The following is a 25,512-nucleotide window of genomic DNA, read 5'->3' as shown; positions in this document are numbered from 1 at the left end:
CCTTTGTTTTCCTCATGATTCTTTCTTGTCTCTTAAATTTTTTCAATAGCTCTGATTGGCTGGCTTCTGGCTGATGGTTATGCTGACTGGCTGCTGGCTCACTGGGTTGTATTAGCTCTCCCTGTCTCTCCTCACTAGCCATGTTCTCTCTTTGTTCAATCTCACTTTCCCTTCTCTCTGTATCCTCATCCCTTATTTCCTCAGTTTTTGAAACTGCTGGATATAAAAGACATATACTATTTACTGTGATTACCTTTTAAATATTCTATCACTTAAAGAAATAATATAATTATTAGGAGTTCATACTTATTATACACTGCTCAAAAAAATAAAGGGAACACTCAAATAACACATCCTAGATCTGAATGAATGAAATATTCTCATTGAATACTTTGTTCTGTACAAAGTTGAATGTGCTGACAACAAAATCACACAAAAATCATCAATGGAAATCACATTTATTAACCAATGGAGGCCGTCATTTGGAGCCACACACAAAATTAAAGTGGAAAAACACACTACAGGCTGATCCAACTTTGATGTAATGTCCTTAAAACAAGTCAAAATGAGGCTCAGTATTGTGTGTGGCCTCCACATGCCTGTATGACCTCCCTACAACGCCTGGGCATGCTCCTGATGAAGTGGCGGATGGTCTCCTGAGGGATCACCTCCCAGACCTGGACTAAAGCATCCGCCAACTCCTGGACAGTCTGTGGTGCAACGTGACGTTGGTGGATGGAGTGAGACATGATGTCCCAGATGTGCTCAATCAGGTCTGGGGAACGGGCGGGCCAGTCCATAGCTTCAATGCCTTCACATTGCAGGAACTGCTGACACACTCCAGCCACATGAGGTCTAACATTGTCCTGCATTAGGAGGAACCCAGGGCCAACCGCACCAGCATATGGTCTCACAAGGGGTCTGAGGATCTCATCTCGGTACCTAATGGCAGTCAGGCTACCTCTGGTGAGCACATGGAGGGCTGTGTGGCCCTCCAATGAAATGCCACCCCACACCATTACTGACCCACTGCCAAACCGGTCATGCTGAAGGATGTTGCAGGCAGCATATCGCTCTCCACGGCGTCTCCAGACTCTGTTATGTCTGTCACGTGCTCAGTGTGAACCTGTTTTCATCTGTGAAGAGCACAAGGTGCCAGTGGCGAATTTGCCAATCCTGGTGTTCTCTGGCAAATGCCAAGCGTGCTGCACGGTGTTGGGCTGTGAGCACAACCCCCCATCTGTGGACGTCGGTCTCTCATACCATCCTCATGGAGTCGGTTTCTAACCGCTTGTGCAGACACATGCACATTTGTGGCCTGCTGGAGGTCATTTTGCAGGGCTCTGGCAGTGTTCCTCCTGTTCCTGCTTGCACAAAGGCGGAGGTAGTGGTCCTGCTGCTGGGTTGTTGCCCTCCTACGGCCTCCTCCACGTCTCCTGGTGTACTGGCCTGTCTCCTGGTAGCGCCTCCAGCCTCTGGACACTACGCTGACAGACATAGCAAACCTTCTTGCCACAGCTCGCATTGATGTGGCATCCTGGATGAGCTGCACTACCTGAGCCACTCGTGTGGGTTGTAAAGTCCGTCTCATGCTACCACGAGTGTGAAAGGACCACCAACATTCAAAAGTGACCAAAACATCAGCCAGAAAGCATAGGTACTGAGAAGTGGTCTGTGGTCCCCACCTGCAGAACCACTCCTTTATGGGGGGGTCTTGCTAATTGCCTCTCATTTCTACCTGTTGTCTATTCCATTTGCACAACAGCAGGTTAAATTGATTCACAATCAGTGTTGCTTCCTAACTGAACAGGTTGGTTTCACAGAAGTGTGGTTGACTTGGAATTATATTGTGTTGTTTAAGGGTTCCCTTTATTTTTTTGAGCAGTGTATATTTGTAACCCCGTTTTGTCCCTTGTCTCAAGAATCACTGATTTGTAATTACACCTAAGCTGTAAGGTACTGGAAAATATTGAAAATAGAAATTGAAAGAAAATAGACATTGAAAGTGCCTGACTTTGACCAGGGAAAAGGTGTATGAAAGGTGTATACAAGCCAGGCTGCATCAGGTTATTGTAGCAGCCTGGCTGATTTGGTGTTTTGGTTAAAAAATTGGAAGTTGTGATATTACATGTGCTACTCAACTTTGGAATGTTTGGTTTAGAATGTTTGGTTGGGAAGGTGGAATGTTTTGATTTCAATTTTGATGCTGAAAAGCTCAGAATTGGTTGTATGAGATTTTGCTCTGTGACTTACAACCCTTACAAATTTTACAAATCTTACAAATAAGATCTGATTTACTTTCTATTTTTTGTAGATCTTTCTATCCTTTCTATCCTTTCTATTTTTCACCTTGAGAATGAGTTTTTACCCCTGCAGAATTGACCAGCCAAGGCCTGGGCAGGAACAAAACAACTTCATAGACACACCAGGTTGTACCACTCATGGTGAGAAAAATACATTTTCATATACTGTACATAATTTTATACTTCTATGTAAGACAGTATATTTAGTTCTTATGAGTATGGATTTCCATAGGCTTATTCATAATAATAAAAAATTAAATATACACATTTATGTAGTAGGTTTCTAAGGTTCAGAAAAATAACATGTATATTTATTCTATTGATGACTGTCAAGCTCTTTATTTCATGTGTACAGGATAATATAATTAATGGAGCATGGGTTATTTCTTTGATTTCTTTGACTCAGCACAATTTTCATAAATCCCACCATGTTACATATATGTGTTAACATTATGTGGCCATGAATAAAGCAAATAAAAATAAACATTTTTAAAAAGAAACAGATTTCCAACATCACAAATTCTTAAGCATTCTCCCCACATTCTAATGACATCACATGGCACCATAGCCCTTCTTATAATTACTTGTTCATTGGGAAACACTTACAAGGCATTTGAGCCTCACTGTGAGGCGTGCTGGGGTTCACTTTACCTGCTGTGGGATTTTCAGGTGTGTCCTACAACCCCCAAGAGCCAGTGATCCACGGCGGAAGTACGGCCGGACCCTTAAATGTCAGCCATGTTAGCATGCCTGCAGAAGGACCATCTATATGGGACATCCACCAGCCCACAGGTCCACTCCACACTGGTACTGTGTAACACTGAAGATTACATGCATATTCAACAAACCAAACAACCATGCATGATAAAGTAGAAAAAAAAACATTTATTTGTTTGTAAGGTCTGGCAGAGGTGCAGAACCATCAGCTTTCTGCACATGACCTGACCAGTAAAACATCAGTTTTATCAGAAAATGAGACATCACATAGTCTTCAACATTGTAATGAATTCACATGGCACTGTAGCCCTTCTTATAGACCTGATGATCTTAACAGTACACGCTCATGCATCTTCTGTGCCCTGGGTTGGTGTTTTGCATTTAGGCCCTGACATGGAGAGGCAGAGACACCTTGCTCAACCCCATGTTCAAGGCGAGGTTCTGAGGCAGATCCTCTTCTTTCATATAGACATTGATAAGATATTTTTACTAGGCACGCGTACTGTTTTTACAAACATTTGTGAATGGGTCACTCTCAGGAGCTCAGTGCTTTCCAGCGTGGAACTGTGACAATATGCCACCTGTGCAACAAATCCAGTCATGAAATTTCCTTGCTCCTAAACATTCGACAGTCAGCTGTATTATTATAAGGGAATGTGAATAACAACAACTCAGCCATGACTGCCAAGTGACCATGACTGCATATTTGTATTATGAAACATGTGGACAGTATTTATTACAAACAGGGGAAGACAAATGAACGAACCAGATGGACCAGAGGAAGACAAATGAATTTGAATGTATTTCATTTTTCACTATTTTAGTACACCCCCAAACAATCTAAACAAAACATTGTCATGCTGCTTTGCTGGCTTCTGATACCTCATCTGGACTGCTGCCAAAGCATATATCTATTAATCTTTGTAATCTATGTAACATGGCTTATTTAAGTATTGGGTATCACCTGGCCAGTTTTAAACAGTGGCATGCAGCAGCAGTCTGTGTGATATAAGGAGTTTGTGCTTTGTACCCACTTCTGTGGGCAAGGACAATGTGAGCTTACAAGCAAGACTAGACTTGAATGTTTTATTGCAGTCAGTTGATTGTGCTGGACCTCCGTGAAAAAATATTTTGTTGTCCACTCTTTTTTAGACACTCGGCATTCCGTGTCCACTTTTCTTTTCTTTTCTTTGCTCCTCTCATTTTTACCGAAGGGCAAAACGGCAGCAGGAAAGTTACACTCCAACGGAGGTCAATGTGTCTGGATTAATGCGCCATCTATTGGGGAAATGATGGTATTGCAGATGAAAGGGTAAAAAGGGAAAATGAATGACGTTCTTACTATCATTTAGACAGGTTTGGCGGGTCGGATTAAAAAGCCTAAGGGGCCGTAGTTTGGCCTATACAAACTAAATTGTGTTGGGTAATTTCCACTTCCACTGAGCTAACACATCCTACCTTGCATGTATCTTGCGATCGGAATTACTACTACAAATAAGGATACACACACTATATTTGCTCATATATATAATTCTCAGATATAATTATCGGGTGTGTTAGTAATGAAAGGCGTGGGAGTTTAAAATAAACTCTAGCTTCCGAACAAAGGCCTTATTCAACAAAATTCCACACTAGAGCCAACGGATGGGACTATTAACTTTTTTTAATCCACCTCGCAAGTAGGAGCAATCCACCGAACACAACGCGAGCTGTAATCTCGCCACTCCACAAAACACAAACCCCCCAAATGTCAAAATAAAAGACCCCCAATATAAATGATGCATTAACACAAAATGGTCTCTAAAATTACAACTAAAATTGCTGTCTCTCAGTAGTTTGTGTTTTGATACTGCCTATGTATCCTATGGTTTTAAAGCAAGCATTGAAGGAGTGCCTACATTTACTCCCTCTGTGGTTTACTGGCGAGATTGGCATAGGCTTCTGCAGTCTAATGTCTAAACAAAGAAAGATGAAATTGTATTTACAGTGCATATAGTACATATACATTTTCTTCAAGCACACGAGTTACATTTTCTTCAAAGAAATGATTTAGAAATGATTGAGGATGAGAAAGAGAGGATGCAGAAAAACATGGGGAAACAGCAGTGATTCATATTTCAACTAGTATTTCTATTTCAATTAAATTTATTTGTATTTGATTATATTCTGTTTGAAATGTGGAATATGTTTTTTTTTACTTGTATAATTCAGATGTGTCAACCATTGGTTAATGTTAAAATAATCCTAACGTTACTTAAAGGTTACATAAACATTGTGTTCTCTTCATTTTAGCTGAGCGCAAGGTGAGCAGAAGCTGCAAGTTGTCTGCAAAGCGAGGGCGAGAAGAGGAACCTCTGAGGCGGAGTAGGAAGAGGAAAGGGGATGCTCCTCAAGACTTGACACCCCACCCCATGGAGACGCGGGCAAAGAAGAAGAAGAGAGAGAAGAAAGAGGAGGAGTGCAAAGGTCTGTCTAGAATAGCACCCTCAACACTACCAGCATTTTACACCTGCTGAAATTTATTTTGACTGAATCTTATGTTGTACAATGATGTAACTTGTTTTTGTTTCATGTAGTGAGCTTCAATTCACGCTACACTGTGGGAGATCTCCTGGGCACAGGAGGATACGGCTCAGTGTATGCAGGAGTCCGCAAGGCTGATGGAAAACAGGTGAGCATCAGCACACAATACAAGAATGATTTTGGGACTTAATTTCTATTTTAGATTGTGATTAGAACTTTGAAAGGAGCTATTTTCCCTAGAGAGCCTTTGTTATTCACATGGCAATCAAGTGGTCAAATCTAATGTGCCTTGACCTTTTTCCACTTTTTGAACACAAAGATCCTGATTATACAATGTAATAAGCTTGACAATCTGTGGATGAGTATTTATCAGACTCCAGATTTATGAGTTACCTGAGAAGCTGTGGCTACCATCTGCAAGCCCTTAGATATATGTTAAATGTACTGACTGTTTTGTGTAAACAACTTCACTTGCTGTGTTTTTTATGTGACCAGATCGCCATTAAATTTGTGCCGAAGCATCACACAGAACGGTTCATCACTGTTGTAAGTTCAATATCTTTACTTATGTAATATTGCAACAATGTCTGGAACTTTTTAGATGGGTAAAACTGCAAAGGGACTATAAACGCAAAGCTGTTAATTTTCCATTCAGTGACTCCTCCCAACACGAATGGAAAACAGTTCACTTTTAGATTCAGGTTTCATCTAATGATTGGTACCAATCCAGATCCCTTTCATGTTAACCTGCTAACCATAATTCCACTATAAAACTTCAAACCCATACTAACCATGTGTTCCCTAATTTTAGCCCGGCGAAACTCGCAGTCTCCCCTTAGAGGTGGCTTTAATGGAGATGGTGTGCAAGCCACCTCGTTGTCAGCATATTGTGGAGCTGCTAGAATGGTTTGATTGCGACTGCTTCATCTTGATTCTGGAGCGACCCATCCCCTGCATGGACCTGTTTGATTTCTTGGACTTGCATCAATACCAACTACCTGAGCCACTGGCACGATTGATCATGCGTCAGGTGGTTCAGGCTGTCCTTCACTGCCGTGACCGTGGAGTTCTGCATAGAGACGTCAAGGAAGAAAACCTTCTGGTCAACACCGACACCCTTGACGTCAAGTTGATCGACTTTGGTTGTGGCGATCTGCTTAAGACCGGACCCTACAGGCGCTTTGAAGGTTATTCACCATAGGAATGAAATGTGCACCTCAAGTTAAAAAATGGGATCAAATTAGAGACTTAGTATTTTGTTACTGATGATTCTCTCGTTGTCTCAGGCACCAAGGTATACCGCCCACCTGAATGGCTGATTGACAGGACGTATGAGGGCCGTCAAGCCACCATCTGGAGTCTGGGTGTGCTCCTCTACAGCATTATCTGTGGAGATGTGCCCTTTGAGAAGGAGGAGGACATTGTTGAGGCAGACCTCTGCTTCAAGGGAAACCCATCCAGAGGTGAAAAGGCAGAAGCATCTTCAAGATAACTAGAAATTCTAAATTGCAAAATGATCATTTATGTAATTATTTCATCTGGTAATGTAATACACAACCACAGATTGATAAAATGTACTAATGAAGAATGGAGAATTGGCAATACAACATTTTGTAACCGTCTTAAAATTATAAAAAAGACTTGTTCAGTCTTTTTAGTTTTTGTTAGTGATGAAGGTTTCTGTACAGTTCTGTCATTTAAAAACTTTGAATAAGCCATTAGAACAGTCAGATCAGAGGTTTCAGATGGTAACTGATTTTCTTTCTCAACTAATCCCGTTGCTACACACACAGACTGCCGCCATCTGCTAACATGGTGTCTGCAAAAGGACCCTGAAAAACGTCCTGTGCTCGAGGATGTTCTGGCACATCAGTGGTTTTCAGAAGGTCTTCAGAACTAAGTCAGGTTAGTAAATGGAACTGGGCATGAGACTAGAGGACAGCCACCAAATTACATAGTCTGGGCCACTGATATTGAGTAATAAGCAAGGTGCAATGTAATATTGGATGAGCTTATCAAGTTGTTGCTTATGGACCAGAAAAATCTGGGTCAGGCATAGTGTACTATATAACAATTGAATGCTCTAAGTGGTATATGCTTATATGTAGTACTTTATTATTCAAAAATGCAATTTAGGATTGTTCTATCTGTACTGTTCCTCTATTTATTCTGAGTTCTAAATGGGTTTTTCCCCTATTCCATAGATTCAGTTTTGAGGGCAGCAGACGGAGGCAGTAAAGGTGTGCCAAACACACTAGCTGCCCTAATGATGCCTTGCTGGCTGTGTCAGGGCTGGCTTGGATGCCACACCTTCTACCTCCATAAGAGGCACCGAGTCAGTCCTAGTGCATTCCCGTGTGAATGTTTCTCTCCACCTTACTCTCTTTCTCTTGTTCTCTCTCTCTACCTTTTACTTTTACTTATTCGAGTATCTACCTCCTGCGCCACTTCTGGCCCATCTCAAGTTTTCCTCCAGTCTTATCTCTTCCTGTCAGTTACTCTTTTATTTTGGGAAGGGTTTTGTTTTGTTGCGGCGTTCGCCTGTTGCCGGTCACTTCCCCTGGCGTCCTTGGTTTCGTTTTACGCGTCGAGTTTCTTCCGCGTTCTTTCAGTTGCCTTTGTTATTTTCCTCCCGTGTCTATACGGTTTAGTTTTGCCTTTTCACATGTTGAGTATTCCACGTTGTTTTCCATTCTACGGTTGTGCTTTATTTTTATGCGTTGAGTTTTCCGCATCCTTTTGAGTTTCGTTTTGCCACTGTGTGTATGCATAGTGGTTTTATGCTGTGCTTTCTGTTTGTTTGCGTGTGTTTTATTTCATACACACAGTCCCAGTGATAAGCATTCATCCTTATTGGTTTCTAACGGCATTTGGGTTCAATTCTCCCTTCATATACGGTGTGTACCAGTCTGTACACTACGGTGGCCGTGAAGTGCCAACCACAATGATACTTACTAAGCACAATTACAAATGACAAAAACACAATGTCATTAACAAAAACACAATGACATTAACTAAACACAATTACAAATTACAAAAACCCAACGACATTAACAAAATCACAACATTAACTAAGCCCAATTACAAATTACAAAAACACAACAACATTAACAAAAACACGACATTAACAAACCGGAAAAGGTAGGTCCCAGTGGGAAAGCCTGGGAAATCGTTGATTGGACAACGCCACAACCCTGTGGTCCCTGATCCGTACACTCTGCCCGATCCGTACCGAGCATGCGTGAGAAAATGTGCGCATGCGTGTTGCGATTGGCCCAGGGACGTATCGGGCAGATATTTTGCGCATGCGTTAACACTTTACGACACTACTGCTACATTTTACGACACCTTTGTAAACTGTTTAAAATAATAACAATAGTAATAATAATAATTAAATAATAATAGTAATATAAATAATAATATAAATTATTATAATTGTAACTGCGGATATATACATACAGTTAGGGCCAGAAATATTTGGACAGTGACACAATTTTCGCGAGTTGGGCTCTGCATGCCACCACATTGGATTTGAAATGAAACCTCTACAACAGAATTCAAGTGCAGATTGTAACGTTTAATTTGAAGGGTTGAACAAAAATATCTGATAGAAAATGTAGGAGTTGTACACATTTCTTTACAAACACTCCACATTTTAGGAGCTCAAAAGTAGTTGGACAAATAAACATAACCCAAACAAAAGATTTTTATTTTCAATATTTTGTTGCGAATCCTTTGGAGGCAATCACTGCCTTAAGTCTGGAACCCATGGACATCACCAAATGCTGGGTTTCCTCCTTCTTAATGCTTTGCCAGGCCTTTACAGCCGCAGCCTTCAGGTCTTGCTAGTTTGTGGGTCTTTCCGTCTTAAGTCTGGATTTGTGAAATGCATGCTCAATTGGGTTAAGATCTGGTGATTGACTTGGCCATTGCAGAATGTTCCACTTTTTTGCACTCATGAACTCCTGGGTAGCTTTGGCTGTATGCTTGGGGTCATTGTCCATCTGTACTATGAAGCGTCGTCCGATCAACTTTGCAGCATTTGGCTGAATCTGGGCTGAAAGTATATCCCGGTACACTTCAGAATTCATCCGGCTACTCTTGTCTGCTGTTATGTCATCAATAAACACAAGTGACCCAGTGCCATTGAAAGCCATGCATGCCCATGCCATCACGTTGCCTCCACCATGTTTTACAGAGGATGTGGTGTGCCTTGGATCATGTGCCGTTCCCTTTCTTCTCCAAACTTTTTTCTTCCCATCATTCTGGTACAGGTTGATCTTTGTCTCATCTGTCCATAGAATACTTTTCCAGAACTGAGCTGGCTTCTTGAGGTGTTTTTCGGCAAATTTAACTCTGGCCTGTCTATTTTTGGAATTGATGAATGGTTTGCATCTAGATGTGAACCCTTTGTATTTACTTTCATGGAGTCTTCTCTTTACTGTTGACTTAGAGACAGATACACCTACTTCACTGAGAGTGTTCTGGACTTCAGTTGATGTTGTGAACGGGTTCTTCTTCACCAAAGAAAGTATGCGGCGATCATCCACCACTGTTGTCATCCGTGGACGCCCAGGCCTTTTTGAGTTCCCAAGCTCACCAGTCAATTCCTTTTTTCTCAGAATGTACCCGACTGTTGATTTTGCTACTCCAAGCATGTCTGCTATCTCTCTGATGGATTCTTTCTTTTTTTTCAGCCTCAGGATGTTCTGCTTCACCTCAATTGAGAGTTCCTTTGACCGCATGTTGTCTGGTCACAGCAACAGCTTCCAAATGCAAAACCACACACCTGGAATCAACCCCAGACCTTTTAACTACTTCATTGATTACAGGTTAACGAGGGAGACGCCTTCAGAGTTAATTGCAGCCCTTAGAGTCCATTGTCCAATTACTTTTGGTCCCTTGAAAAAGAGGAGGCTATGCATTACAGAGCTATGACTCCTAAACCCTTTCTCCGATTTGGATGTGGAAACTCTCATATTGCAGCTGGGAGTGTGCACTTTCAGCCCATATTATATATATGATTGTATTTCTGAACATGTTTTTGTAAACATCTAAAATAACAAAACTTGTGTCACTGTCCACTGTCTGGCCCTAACTGTACATACACATACATTTTATATATATAGTAGGGGTCTCAAAATCATCGTACCTGGGGGCCGCTGGAGGTAGAGTCTGGGTGAGGCTGGGCCGCATCAAATATTCCACAATAAAAGAACAATCCAATCTTCTCTAACTTAATTAACATTAATAACAATTCAGAACATGAACAGTTCTTCAGAACATTGGCTCCTCTTTCTTCCTCCTACTCCTTGCTACCAGAGACCTGGCAGCACTTCATCTTACACAGCTGAGCCACATCTGGCTTGAGGGAAGAAGCAACTGAGACCCTCAGTATGGCTTGAAGATGCTCATCAGTAAGTTTGGACCGGAACTTTGACTTATTAAAGTTCATGGTGGAGAAGAGCTTTTCACAGAGATAGGTACTTCCAAAAAGGCACATGGTCCGCTTGAACATCTTGGAAAGCTCAGGGAAGGTGGGGGACAATTCTCTCAAAAATTGTCCAAGGTTCTCTGCTTTTCCACTCACCTCCCTGAACTTGGCTTTGAGTTCAGAATTGCACTGCAGGTCAATTAGCTCCATTTGAAGCTCAGGAGGAGCATCTTTCACATCGAAGGAGAAGGGATCAGCAAAAATGTTTTGAAGTCTGCAAACCTGTGATCAAATTCTTCCTGGAGCTTTACAATGGCATCAGCATACTTCTCACCACTGAATGGTGTGCCTGAATCCATGAGTGCCTTGCATGCTGGGAAATGGCAGAGGTTTGTCTGAGAAAGCTGGGCTTTTCACAACCCAAGTTTTGTGGAGAATGCTCTGATGTTGTCATAGGCAGCACTCACAAGCTGCCCCTGGCCTTGTAATTTCTTCTTCAGTACATTCAGCTCCGGTGTGATGTCAACCAGAAAAGCTAAGTCCATGATCAACTTGGGATCACTAAGTACAGGAACAGCCATCCCATCCTTCTCCATGAAGGCTTTCACTTCTGCTCTCAACTCAAAAAACCTCTTCAAGACGTTTCCCCTGCTAAGCCAACGTATCTCTGTGAAGTAGAGCACATCCTCATATGATGAGTCTATTTCCCCCAAAACGGAACTGACGGTGCTTCAAGCCCCTGGTTCTGATATGTTTGATGCATTTCACAACATCAAACATCACACTGTCAAACGTCAGGCATTTGCTGCAAAGGGCCTGCTGATGGATAATGCAATGGAGAGCAATAGCCTCTTCCACACCTTCTTCCTCCAGTTTTCTTTGAACAAGTCCCACGAGTCCATTCTTCCTCCCTGTCGTTGATGGTGCTCTGTCGGTTGTTATTCCAGCAAAACTCTTCCATAGCAAGCCAGCATCCACAATGGCATCTTCCAAAATATCTCCTGAGCAGTGGTCTGGCCATGCATTGGAATCACTGTGAGCAACTCCTCCATTACTTCAAAACAACCGTCAACACCACGGACATAAATTGCGAGCTGCGTGTCAGTGACGTCTGTGCTCTCATCAAGAGCAACAGAGTATGCATGGAAATGTTTAGCTTTCTCACGCAGTTGATCATAAATGTTACCTGACAGGTCAGAAATGCGCTCTGCCACTGTGTTGGCTGAAAGGCTGATGTTACTAAACTGACCCTTCTTTTCTGGACAGACTACTTGCAGCATTTAACATGCACTTTTTGATGAACTCGCCATCTTTGAATGGCTTTCTAGCCTTAGCAATCACCTCACTCATCACGTAGCTTACTTCGACAGCAGCATCACTTTCTTTGCTTGCCTTCTTGGAAAAATCTTGTTGCCGCAGTAGACATGTTTTAAGCTTGGCGGCACAGCACTTTCTCTCTTCTCCCTGATATTTTGCATATTCCTCAGCATGTTTAGTTGTGTAATGACATCTGATATTGTACTCCTTGTGCACAGCAACTTTATCTGAGCATATAATACATGTCGACATGCCCCTGAGCTCTACGAAAAAGTAGTCTATCTCCCACTTCTCCAGATATTGTCTGTGCTCATGGCTAACCTTTCTGTTCACAGCAGGTTTTGAGGAAGACATGACATGAGCCGTAGAACAAGGCTCTTACTTAAACCTGGAGCCATAGAGGCAATAAAGTAAATCAAGTTTTACTTCAGTAAATATTATTTTATCTTAACCTAAATATAGTTAGTTCTGTAGGCCTCATCTCGAAAAACCATCAGGCAGTAAAGAGTCTAGAAAAATGATCTCTTTCTCTGCTACCAGTAAAACCTGCATTGGGCATATTTAAAAATGACCAGATAGGCAACTTATTATTTTGTTCTATCAGAATCAGAAAAGAATCTCTAAATATCTATCTTAATAATTGTAACTCAACGCATAGCAAAAAGTGATATGCCTGATCCTGTTGCCTATTCCATGCAGGAAACAAAATAGCATCCTTGGAGCACTGACTGTCCTGGTATTGTAGAGAAATATAAAAAGATTACTTCGTATTTGTACAAAATTATGTGCATTTATGAGTGTGACTTATATAAGTGCCTTATAACAATATTACCGGTAAGCTTGACAGTGGGTCCACATCCGATGTCTTCCACGTGGGAATGACATACATGTCCACAATGTGAACATCTTTGCCCCATTTAAAAAATAATTAGGAACTGTATAAAAATACCCATACAAAAAAAAAGGACATTAATCTGTAACGAGATTCGTTGGTAACCGGAGGCGGACACACATGCAAGGAGTCAGGGGTTTTATTTAAACATTCCACATTAACGGGGGTAGAATCCAGTGATACACATTCAACAGACAAACTTGGAGACGCACCACTGACAGACAATCTGGAAGCACGACGACGAGATCGACGGGGCATCTTGTATACAAGGGGTTACAGGAATCACAAGTGCTCAATAACAAAAGATCCCTATTCTAAACAAAGGCAGACTAAAGACTAACGAATAATACACGCGATGACTTAAAGAAAGGATAAGGATGTAAAAGAAACAACATACTCATGGTTTAAGAATTAAACATAACCAAACAAGAAAACAACAGACACAATGAATTGAACTTGATGATCATGACTAGTAGAACCAAGACACGAAAAAGGCAAACAATCCAACAAACGTAGTCTCACGACATACAACTACCGCGCTGTGAACCAACCAAACGGACTAACCTGCTGTACGTTGACACACACCTGTTGACTAGAACAGAACAACTCACAGCTAAAGGACAAAACATTACAAACAAAAACACCCGGAACAACCAAGACAACAATCGGCTAGGGACGAGGGTCTGGAAATTCTAAGAAATCGTAACTCACACCAAACACAAACAACTACCAGCAAAGACGGTATCCAAACTAAGGATTTAAATAGAAGATCTAAATGAGGAAAACGAGACACAGGTGATGCACTTACAAAAAGGGGGCGGATCTAGATGGAGAAAGGAAAACCCACTAAAACAGAAGAATGAAAATCATTGACAGGGGCAGGACGATGTGTTACATAAACCCACAAAACAATCTGACTCTTGATTACATGTCTTCGAGCAGCAGTGATGAGCTTAAAACATGCATTCCCAATCTATAAAAACAAAACGGAGTAAAATGCAAACAAAATCAATTTAGTTAGATTTTTCTTAGAGTAAACATTCTGCAACATATATAATATATACAGTAGATTCCACGCATCGGTTTAATCCGAGACTCCAGAAGTCCTCACGTCTTAGACAGACATCACCATCTTTAATGATAAGCTCTGTTTCTGGACGGCTAGTGTCCAAAATGTATTTCAGCTGAAATTAATAATAATTTAAATCAGTTATTTAATTTAGAGTGTGAGAGACGGTGCTTGATAGTGTGAGAGTGAGAGTTAAGTAATGTGACGAAGCGAAGGTCACATGACGAGTTTAGATGAAAGTGTCAGTTGCCAGTTTTTCTTCAATAGGACCCAAGTCTTTTTCCCATTTCTCCCCAGAGAAAGCATATAAATGCTCAGAATTTTTAGGTGTCCAGTATTCATGATCATTATTTTCTGTGTTTTTTATTGGGGTTTTGGAATATCAACACCTCATCACCTGCACTCGAAACTGCATGTTTAACATTGCGAGCTGCAAATATGTTCTCATTCAGCTGTGTAAATATCAAAGTAAAAATGTAAATATAAAATGTGATATGGTAAATATGATAATATAAAAGTTAAGTTATACATAGTTGTATGTACATATACATACATTATATATAAAATGTAAATAAAAATGTAATTGTGCCATATTTTGTCAATTGTGATTTTTCACCGCAATCGAAATTTGTCCTCCGCTTTTTACCCATCTGTGCAGTTAGAACACACACACACACACACACACACACACTAAATGATTACTAGGGGGCTGTGGATCACATGTGCCCAGAGCAGTGAGCAGCCCTAGCCCGGGGAGCAGATTTAGGGTTAGGTGCCTTGCTCAAGGGCACCTCAGTCATGGCCTCAGGTCTGTGAATCGAACCCACGACTCTCCGGTCACAAGACCAGTTCCCTACCACCAGGCCATGACTGCCCTGTATATACATAATAATAAAATATACAATATATATATATATATATATATATATATATATATATATATATATATATATATATATATATATATATATATATATATGTATATATATATATATTATACACGCACACACACATATATATATATATATATATATATATATATATATATATATATATATATATATATATATATATATATATATATATAATGAGACTGTGGTTTCCTATTTGTCTGAATTTTCCCATGATGCCAAAAAAATTCTACTACCACCCAAGAGTGGGTAGTCTTTGTTTATCCCCCGGTGCAAATGTAGACAGATTCTGCTGTACCATTTTTCAAAAATCCACATTGAAGTCTTAAATGTTCTTAGGGCTTGGAAATAAATTTCTCAGAAATTGGTTATCAGTTTCTCAGAAATCTCCCATAATTCCAAAAGAATTCCACTGCTGCATGAGAGTATGAATCCTTAACTATCATCACAGTAAGTTTGCACAGATTGCACTGTACCATTTCCTCATAAATCTATTTTAGGTTCATAATGCATTTAGGCGAATTAAAGCACTCATGTCAAATAGGCTGAATTAGGACATCAATTTATCAGAAATCATCCACTATAGTTTGTGACCCTCTCTTTATTTTCCCTAATCAACTATGTGCATAAGACAATCAACTTGTAAAAATTAAAAATCAGGTTACTCAAATGATAATTTTTGCTTGCTGTGGAACTTTGATCATGATTACAATGACAAAGAACTCTAGAAGCTTCTCTGGCCTCATATACCCATGATGCCTTGCAGAGATATGCCAGAGAAAGGCTCTAGATAGAACATGCTGATGTAGGTTCACCAGCAAAAGACCAACTGGCCACATATCTGCATATTCCCACTGAGGCCAACTCTGATATGGGCAGAAATGTATTTAAATGGTTAAATACATGAGTACATGCCACACTGTGTACAGTGGAAAAGAAGAGGAAATTGCAGGCAAAACTAGCATCCACTTCTAAAACATGCCGTTTCAGACTTGAGGTAAGAAGTTTCAAGGAATACGTCACCTATAAACACAAAAAACAAAACATCAACTAACTAGTCAGGAGCAGCCAGCATAATTTCAGCCAGCTCTGATTTCATTATTTCTAGGTGGAGGACTCCTACAATGTTCCTTGCCAAATGCTGGATGTGTTCAAAACATTCTTTCAGAGGACATACTGTAAACCCAAAGAATCATGGATAAAATAAGACCACCGTAGCTGCACCTCTCCAGATGACCAGTAAGCTGTTGAGAACCTGACAAAAGAAGCTTCTGCAGGTCATTTCCTAGACATTGACCTACAATCTCATAAGCACGAAACCTGCTGGCACCCAAATGGGGCGTGTGATGGAGCTACCCTTCACCACAATGTACACAACATAAGTATTGACATTGATTTCATTATGTAAGTTAAAAACTAAATGAAGACACATAGGATGCAATTTACTTTTTATTGAGTAATATTAATCAGCTTACCAAGGGAGAACCTGCACAGAAAAAAGTAAAGGTTATATAATGTATGTAATGAAAAATGTTCATTTTATTTGAGCAATACCAGTGACTGGTATGCAGAGAAAGGCAGCCATGTTGTTTTGTTGAGAAAACAGATTGGGTTCTGTAGAGTCAGGGTTGCCAGGTCCTACAAAAATATCCCGCACAAATTCAGTGTAAAACCCGCCCTTCAGTCAACAACTTTAGGGTTTGGGCTAGTTTAGGCTTCTGAAGGGCCTAAACTAAAATTGACTATTATATCGGGATCGATTCTTAGTTTTGATTTGTAACTCCTGCCCAAAAAACTGCACCCAGCAACCCCAGAATTTTTACCTGCGGTTGGATTTTCAAACCAGCCCAATTTGGCGTGAAAACTGCGAACCTGGCAACTATGTGTAGAGTGCTTTTATGGGTTGGGTTTTACCACCAAAAATCCAGGAAGTGACATCACACCACTTCCTGTGTAGCACTATAAAAGGCCTGATGAGACTTGTTTGAGCAGGTTTTTGGTGGGAGAGTATGTAATGCTGAAAGTAAGAAATGTTCTTGATGCTTGAACTGTGCAGTGTGACAATTGATGTGAGGAACTTGTGAACTATCACATTTTGGGTTTTTTATGTCTTGGTTTGTTTCTGTAAATAGTTTTCTTGCCTCTACATGGGGATTAAATAAACACATGCTACTTCTTGACACCCTACCTGAACCAGACCCTGTGCCTTGTCTGCCGGTCACTCACAGGGCGAACAGGTCAAGGCCATGCAGAAGTGTCAGAATGTTATGTTTCTGTGTGGGATGCAGGATTTGATGTTCCTGTGTTAAACCATGAGTGGTAACAGAGGGTGGTCTTTCCCTGGAGGTCATACATAGGCATAGTGGGGGAAGTGTGACTCAAGGAGTCCCCATTGAAATGGGCTAAAACTGACCGTTTGTGTTTTGGTTTATCTGTGTATTTGCCAGGCTTGCTTGGACTCATTTTGCAGCATGTTGTGTAGTGGGAAAGACTACGTCTTCAGTTCAGAAAGAAGGTAGAGACACAGAGGTGGGGGTCCTGTGTGTAAATGTACTATGTTGGTTATATCATCAAACAGATTCCCACAGATTAACCTGTTGTTGATAACTGCGGTTCCTTTGATATGCGCCGGGTGTTAAAGGAAGAAGAGTTTGGTGTAGGGTCTCTTCTGTTTTCCTCTCTTCCCCTCTGCTTTCTTGCACACTGAGACACCCTGCACTGGTCTGTATAACTGTTTCCATGAGAATAACTACCTTTTCATACATTGATTTAGAATAGTACTGTTTGATAATAAATTAATCTAGTTGTTAATAGATAAATCTAGTTAATTGCTTAACCAACTTTTCTTAGTTATATCCATAGCAGGCCAGATTAACTCCTAATAAGTATCAGATAAAGGTAAATGTATAATAACACCTATTCCCTATAAAATACTTAATCATACGTTTTATATGCCAACCCCTTAGTAACTGTAGCTGTATAGTAAACCTCTGACAAAGCAGGCTACTGTTTATAGCAAGGAACTTTGTGAAGTTGGTTAGTTATATCCCGTAACCTACAGTGAGCTATTGGATAAGTGAGTTCCCTTAACCTTTATTTAAACCTTAACCAAAACTATTACATATTATGCACATTAGTCCTTCATCTGCACCTATTTCCATCTTTAGTTGTAGGTAAGCAGGGTTGAGGAGTTAAGCATCAAAACAAAAACCCATACAGCCAACCAAGATGAGCTCTGTTCAGGCAGAAGACTCAGATGCAGTAGTAGAGATGGTGTACAGGAACCCAACCCTTTCTCCAAGACACAGCACACGCCCCCTACTGGCCTCCATAGGACCAGGACAGAGGAGAGCAGGATGAAAAGTGGAACAGTCACGTACAATCCTGCAGATACAATCCTGTCTTCACCAACGTGTTTACCCACCACTCAAGCTTGGTTGGTTCTTCCTTCAGGGTGCAGATGTCTGGCTAAACAACAATGAGGGAAAATGAAACATGATTAAAAAATGCAAAGAATCCACGTGTGCTGGTCATTCACCACTTTTCTTGAAGGATTTCAGTGTGGATCTGCAAACCCTTGTGTATCAGCAGGGTCTCAGAAGAAGAGGCATGATGGGCAGGAAGACGGCTCCTCCCCCTTGTCGAAGGTCTGCCCGCGGCGTTGCAGAATGGCAGCTTCTGCTTCAGTTCCATCTTTACTAGAGGAACCCCTTCCTGCACGTGTCCCACTTGAACAGCTCCTTGCTGCTGAGTGTGTGTTCCTTTATGTGCTTGTGCAGGCAGGCTGTCTGTTTGGTTGTATCATGAGCATTTGGGGGAATTTCCACTACACTCAAATATAACCGAATCTTGTATGTTTATTATGTATGGTGTATCCTTAATTTAGCTGTGACTGTAGTTAGTAGACTACTGTAAAATCTTTATTATCATTGTGCAATATTGTGTGCTGATGGTGATATTGTGCAATGAACCCAAGTGTTGGTTGGCTTTTCCTGCTCCCTGTAACAGGTGATGCCTGAAACTTTACAATGTTATTCATGTCCCAGCTTGTGCTTTGAACCAGCTACTTCATCAAGGTGGGGCTTTACATCTGATAGTGTCAGAGGTATTTTGTGTGTGTGTGTTTTTAACATGTTGTCTTCTCACTCACTCAGGTGCAGGTTTAAAAATGCTGGAAACACTGTCTCTCTGCCGTGCTACAGGCAATCATGCTCGACTGACTGACTTTCAGCAAAACGAAACCTAACTCAAATCCGACCACAAGGGGGTAGTAAATCAACAAAATATAATCACAGGCCTTTCTTATGAACATTTCTCAGTATCGCAGTACATGTACTCTGCCTCCAACCTGGCTTGAAACCCCTGTTCTCAGTGTCCACCTTACGTTTAGCCATTTTTGAGGAGGGGGATAGCTGAACGTTGATGTCTGCTTTGACTGCTGATTTAGGTTTATACTTTCGCGAGTGACCATAGTGCGCGACTCCGAATTTTAATGTTGCTTTGTGTTGCAGGTTTGAAAAGTGCTGGAATTTAGGCTAAAGTACTTGAAAATGCTTGAAATTGTAACTACTTCGTTTCACAACAAATTGCTGTATTACGTTACGTTAACAAATACGAGCCTCTTGTAATTCCAGGACGAAACATGAGAGATCATGAAGACGTTAAGATTGAGCGTTTTGAAAATAAAAAACAACCATTAAATAATGTGATAAAAAGCGAATTATTTCGAACCATTTCGAGTATATGTATAAATATTTAACTTAATTAAGTTTAACGTGCTGGGAAATATTGAAATGGACCTTTAAAGTGACGTACAAGTGCTTTAATTCCACCTTATAAAGGTGTATGAACCCTGCAAACATGACTTTGTTCATTGCGTTGAGGCGTGGCGCGCGCAAAGTTACAAAATTTGAGATGTGCACGACCTCGAGAATCGACAGCACGCGAGACCCTCGCGCACAGGCAGAGCCACTGCGATTACGTCATTTTCGCCGCGCGGACCCTCGCGGGCCTTGACTTTGACATATGTGTTTTAGATGAACTGAATCATTAGAATCAGTTCACTAAATAGATTCCTTCAAAAGATTCGTTCACCGAATCGTTAAGTGCTTGGCAGGACTCCGACACACCTGGGTCACTCCACTATAATGGTTCAAATTGGACTTTGACATTTTCAAATTTTTTGCTTAAATGTATAATTTCTCTGTATACATCACAGCATTAAGGATATTTTTACCAATCAGAAAATCATATTTCCTCATCTCAGGCATTAGCTCTTTATTATTATTGGTCATTTTTTCAAGATCTGGGCAATGTTTTTCTTCAACCCCATTACGTACACAGTGGAAGCTCTCTGAATATGATCATAAAATGCATTTCTGAAGAAATCAATATTTTCATATTCATCAGATATCCTCAACACTAATTCAATAACTGTGAATACAAATATGATATAGAATCTCACTTTTTTGCAATACCAAAGTCTGAAATGTCCCTTTTCATGAAAGCGCTCTTGTCATTTTTCATTAAAAGTGTGGTTCAACTAAAGAATCTTCACAAAAATCAATAAGCTTATAATAACTCAACATTTTAGACAGAAGTCAACAAACATTAAATTACTTTTCAATGCATTTTTTTAAAATTATGTATTAAAATGTAGGTGTGACAGGGTTGAGACTAGGGTAACGGGGTTGAAGATGGTAATGGGGTTGAAAGGACAAACAGGGCTTAGAGGACAGGATGCTGGAAATTCTGTCAGTCATCATTTCAGTCATCTTCACTTGGACCTGGCATGGAGTTGGGTTTAGGGGGATACTGCCCCTACTATACCTCAGTGAGAAGGTGAGCTCCTATCTTTGCATGTAGAAGAGCAGGTAGGCTGTTCTTGCCCTGCGCTTAAGGATTGCTGGCTCATTCATTTTTGAAACCTTTGAATCATTGAATGTTAACCAGCTTTCTCCTTTCTCCTCAGCTACGTCACTGATGTAGTGCCTTGTCAGGGTAGCAAGATGTCATTAGTCACTTTAGTTTCTACTGCATGTTTGTGGATAATGTCAGACTGCTCACCACTGAAAAATTTGCAACAGGGCAGATGTAAGAGAAGGAGGAAACCCTGAGTGTCTCTCCCTCCTTTTTCAGCTGAAGCAAACACATCATCAGGAACTCATGGGCATCCTGTGGAAGACAGTACATCAGAAGAGCATTGCTCCTGGACTTCAGCAGCAACAGAGTGAGAAAATAAAGAAGGTTGTGTGCAGTTCCTGCAGACTACTGCATGTGGTTCTGATGTGTTCTGAATGGCTCAGAGGTTGTTTAACTGAACCTGTTCGTAGTCCTCTCCAAACGCAAGGCATCTGACTGAAATACAGGCATTCAGGGCTCTCAGGAGCTTCTTCTTCTGTGAAGAGCTACGACTAGTGAGCCTGCCTTGCTGCAAATCTGCAAAACATCTACGCACGGTAACAGGGAGACCAATGTGGTTTATTTCTCTCTGCATTACAACACCTCCCTAAGCACTCATATTTGAACAGTTCAGTTAGACACGTGAATCCTCTGTTCCTGATCTGGTACCTGAGCATCTGGCAGCTGGATGTCCGCTTAGCAATCGACCCCCCACCCCCCCCTCAACAACTTTCGTTCCATTGATGTGTATCAATCTGGTAGCCCTCCGCTATAATTGGTATTCAAGAAGTAGCTCCCAGTTTCAAAAATGTTGGTGACCCCTGCAGTAGACACTGCAGGATTCAAGATACCATTGAGTCAGACTACTACTAAACTACAGGAGTCCATGTCATTATCTAGTGTTTTTGTAAGTTAGACATTTGCCAAGAAGCACAAATAACCATCGACAGACATACCATTTAAAGAACAACCTCAAGTGGTATCAGCTGAGTTAGTGCTCTGGTAAGAACTCAACAAACAGGTGGGTCTTCAGTCTACGCTTGAAGATAGCAATAGACTCTGCAGTCCTAGCAGCTTATGGAATATTGTTCCACCATCTTGGAGCCAGGACGGAGAATAGTCTGGAGCTTTATCTTCCATGAGACTTTAACCGTGGAGTTTCGAGTCGAGCCATCTTGAGTTTCTGAGTATTCGCTGTACGGATCGGCTTTTGACCATGGACATCATGTAGGGAGGGGCCAGTCCATTTTTGGCTTTGTAAGCAAGCATCAAGGTTTTATATCTGATGCGTGCCGCTACTGGAAGCCAGTGAAGAGAGCGTAGCAGAGGAGTCACATGTGAGAACTTGGGGAGATTGAAGACCAGTCATGCTGCAGCATTCTGAATTAGTTGTAGAGGTCTGATGAGGGTGACAGGAGCACTGATAATCAGCTGCTGATAACCAAAAATCCCATAACGGTCGAATCTGAAATCCTGATGGTTGTCCACGGTGATGATGAATAGTCCACGGATGGTGATTCTTTCTGGCTTTCCTCACAGTTCCTTGCACACTGACAATGGTGATTGTTCTAATAATCCCGACGATCAGTTCTTGATGTTGTTAAGTCCTCTGGTCTTGATACTTATAGTCAAGACTCTTCGTTACTTTGATGCAGGCCACGGCACTAGCGCTGGCAAAGTGGTGAAGGGTAAGCTACAACTACAAAGAAAAGATTAGGTTGAAGGGACGTTGACAGTAGCATGTCCATTCTTACTGAAATTGTGAACCTGTTCCCATGACTCACCTCTGCATCTATCCAGTAGAATTGTTGAGCACCCACCAGTGCTCACTCTGCCACCCACTGTAGATGGACTTGTGCTGAAGCTTCACCTCCACCACCTGCATTTTATGGGTTTTGCATCGTCAAAGTAGCAAAAAACTCATTTTGGTCTGGGGGCCGAATACAACTTAATCGGACCTCAAGGGGGCCAGACCAGTAAACTCATTACAAAAAATTACATGGAACTAATAATAATCAATCAATCAATCATCAGTTATTCATATACAGTGTTGCAAATAACAATAATTATTTATAATATAATTATTATTACAATAATAAGAATGCATTATTTTTAACAGCGTTAGGTAATGGCGTCATTTTGTCAGTAAAGGGATAATATAATTAATTACTTTTCCTGTCGTTACAACGCCGTTGACGTTACTGGTCATTAAAAGCGGTGCGTTACTATATATTGATATACTAACAGTAATGCGAGCGGACCGCTGCCCAGGCTAGTGAGGAGTAACAGATCTCGATAGGTCACAAGTTCTCGGTGTAACACCTGTTTATCTTAACAAGTCAGTAAGCGATTGGCTAAGGCAGCGTTATGGTAGCCAATCAGAGCCAGTGTTTTTACACGCGTGCCGAAGCACTCCAGTGACACGACACAAACGGAGAAGAGACAGAAATGGCGAGTCAGAAGTAAGCTGAAGAAAAATTTGCATATTCAAGTTGGCGATATAAACATTATTTAAGAAAATACTTGAAGTTCCTGAATGTCTACCAGACTGGGTATTTGATTTATTTAATTAAGAATAGAGGTTTAATTGTTAAGTTTACTTCTGTTGTGAACAAACCAGTTCTCAGGTTGAGAGAATTAAATTTAATTTGATAGATGTAAATGCACTTTATATAGTGTAACTGTTTACTTTTGTTTCTTTTTTTCCAAAGTTTTGGGATTATAAAGGATTTTATCCTGCACTGGTATGTTGATGTGCAATAAATGTCAAAATTTAAACACCTTTATGATCTACTCATTTCAACTGACTGTGAAAACTGCTTTTTCAAAAAATCCTTATTCATTGGCATATAACTTTTGTACTGTAATGCAAATAGTTACTTTCCCTGGTAACGAGTTACTTTTATTATAGAGTAATTCAGTTACTAACTCAGTTACTTTTTTGAACAAGTAGTGAGTAACTATAATTACTTTTTTAAAGTAATGTTCCCAACACTGCTCATACCTGAATACATTTAGACTTACTTATGGGGTATTTAGAAAATGATTCCTAAAGGCATCTTTACTTATTTTTACTCTTATTTGTGTTTTTCAGCAATCAGAATTTTCTGTGACGTATAAGGGTGTCTCCATCGATTCAGGTGGCCTTTTCAGGTCACATGAGTCTAATCACACCCAGACCCTGGAGACACCGGACCCTGCTGTTTTCTCCACCAGACCAGACCCACCAAGAGGACCCCCTCCACGCCCACCTCCAGGCTTTTAATCACCTACACAGCATTTTAATAGATTCTTATACAAAGTTCTAATCTCACTATGTATCATGCTTTTTACTTTTCCACATAAAAACAAAATGTTTTGAACTATGTTTGGTCTTTGTGGAGATGCCTTTGGGGGGGGGGGGGGGGGGGGGGGGTGGATGCGGCTTCACAACAATGTATACACTGAAAAGGCCAGGGTTTTCCCCGAAAACATGACTTAACTCCAACGATAGACTTCACCCATTGTTTTTTAATTTGTGCAACACACACATGAACATAGTCCCTTAAACTGGATAAAACATTGGTAAAACTGTGCAGTAAAAGCTTAGCGGCATGTCTGGCCACACTCGCTGCCCCCGTGAAGTTCTCCCTTGAAAGATCCTATGCTCGGCATTTAAATGAGTAGCCCCGGCCCCAACTTTGTTAGACTCTACCACCTACGTTGGAGCAGGACTACATACGTCGCCATTGAAACATGTACAACATACACAAACATAACTGTATGCTATTGTTTGCTAAACATCACATTCAGCATTACAACTTTTCCTGTCCTCCTCCTACAGGTTCAGTAGGACCTGCCTCCCCCCCTTCTGCCGATGACCGTGGGCTCTACCGGCCAGCACCAGGGAAGCCCTGGAAGACGGCCCTCCTCCCCTGAGGACGAAGGACCTCTAGTGAGTTATTCCTCTTATATATACACACATACACAGTCCAGGTGATGGGTCAGGTCTCTGACCCCATCAAAGTCTTTATTTTGCTTTTCTGTCTCTTTCTTACTCAATCATGTAGGTCTCCAGTGCTTCTTCCTGGAGTAGAGACCACAGACAGCTGTGCAACCTGATCTTCACCCAGATTTCCAGGAGAAGAGGAGTAATGCAGTTTGTGGACCAGGACACAATGCATATTGCCTTCTGTCATGCAGGTATCACAATGAAGCAGTCTGGTTCTCTTTTTTTCTTCATTTTAATTGAAAAACACATTTTCTACTTCCAGCAATGTAGGTGTTTTCCCCTCATTTTCTGCAGATCTTGGAGAAAGCCATTGCCAATCTGGAACGCATCTGTGACGGGCAGGTGTGAGCAACAAAAAGGAAGCGATCACGCCAAGTCTCAGGGAAAAAGGGTGGTTTAATATAAAGTGTGCAAAACCTAAAACCCGTGCAATAGATCCAAATTAAGGATATAA

The 25,512-nt window shown here is 40.9% G+C and overlaps 1 protein-coding gene across 1 annotated transcript; it reads left to right on the top strand.

The window, feature by feature from the left end:
- Positions 1-48: 48 nt before the first annotated feature.
- LOC143496556 (serine/threonine-protein kinase pim-2-like) lies at positions 49-14,696 on the top strand. Its single transcript, XM_076992728.1, has 9 exons — positions 49-2,444; positions 2,973-3,110; positions 5,313-5,486; positions 5,597-5,691; positions 6,039-6,089; positions 6,355-6,730; positions 6,830-7,006; positions 7,337-7,448; positions 7,748-14,696. Exons 1-8 carry the CDS (start codon positions 2,357-2,359, stop codon positions 7,441-7,443), a joined length of 1,206 nt encoding a protein of 401 aa, XP_076848843.1. The 5' UTR covers positions 49-2,356; the 3' UTR covers positions 7,444-7,448; positions 7,748-14,696.
- Positions 14,697-25,512: the final 10,816 nt, after the last annotated feature.

The sequence above is a fragment of the Brachyhypopomus gauderio genome, unplaced genomic scaffold (genome assembly GCF_052324685.1).
Source record: "Brachyhypopomus gauderio isolate BG-103 unplaced genomic scaffold, BGAUD_0.2 sc96, whole genome shotgun sequence".
Taxonomy (NCBI): Eukaryota; Metazoa; Chordata; class Actinopteri; order Gymnotiformes; family Hypopomidae; genus Brachyhypopomus; species Brachyhypopomus gauderio.
The sequence above is the reverse complement of the archived record's forward strand: the minus strand, read 5'-3'. Positions and strand labels throughout refer to the sequence as shown.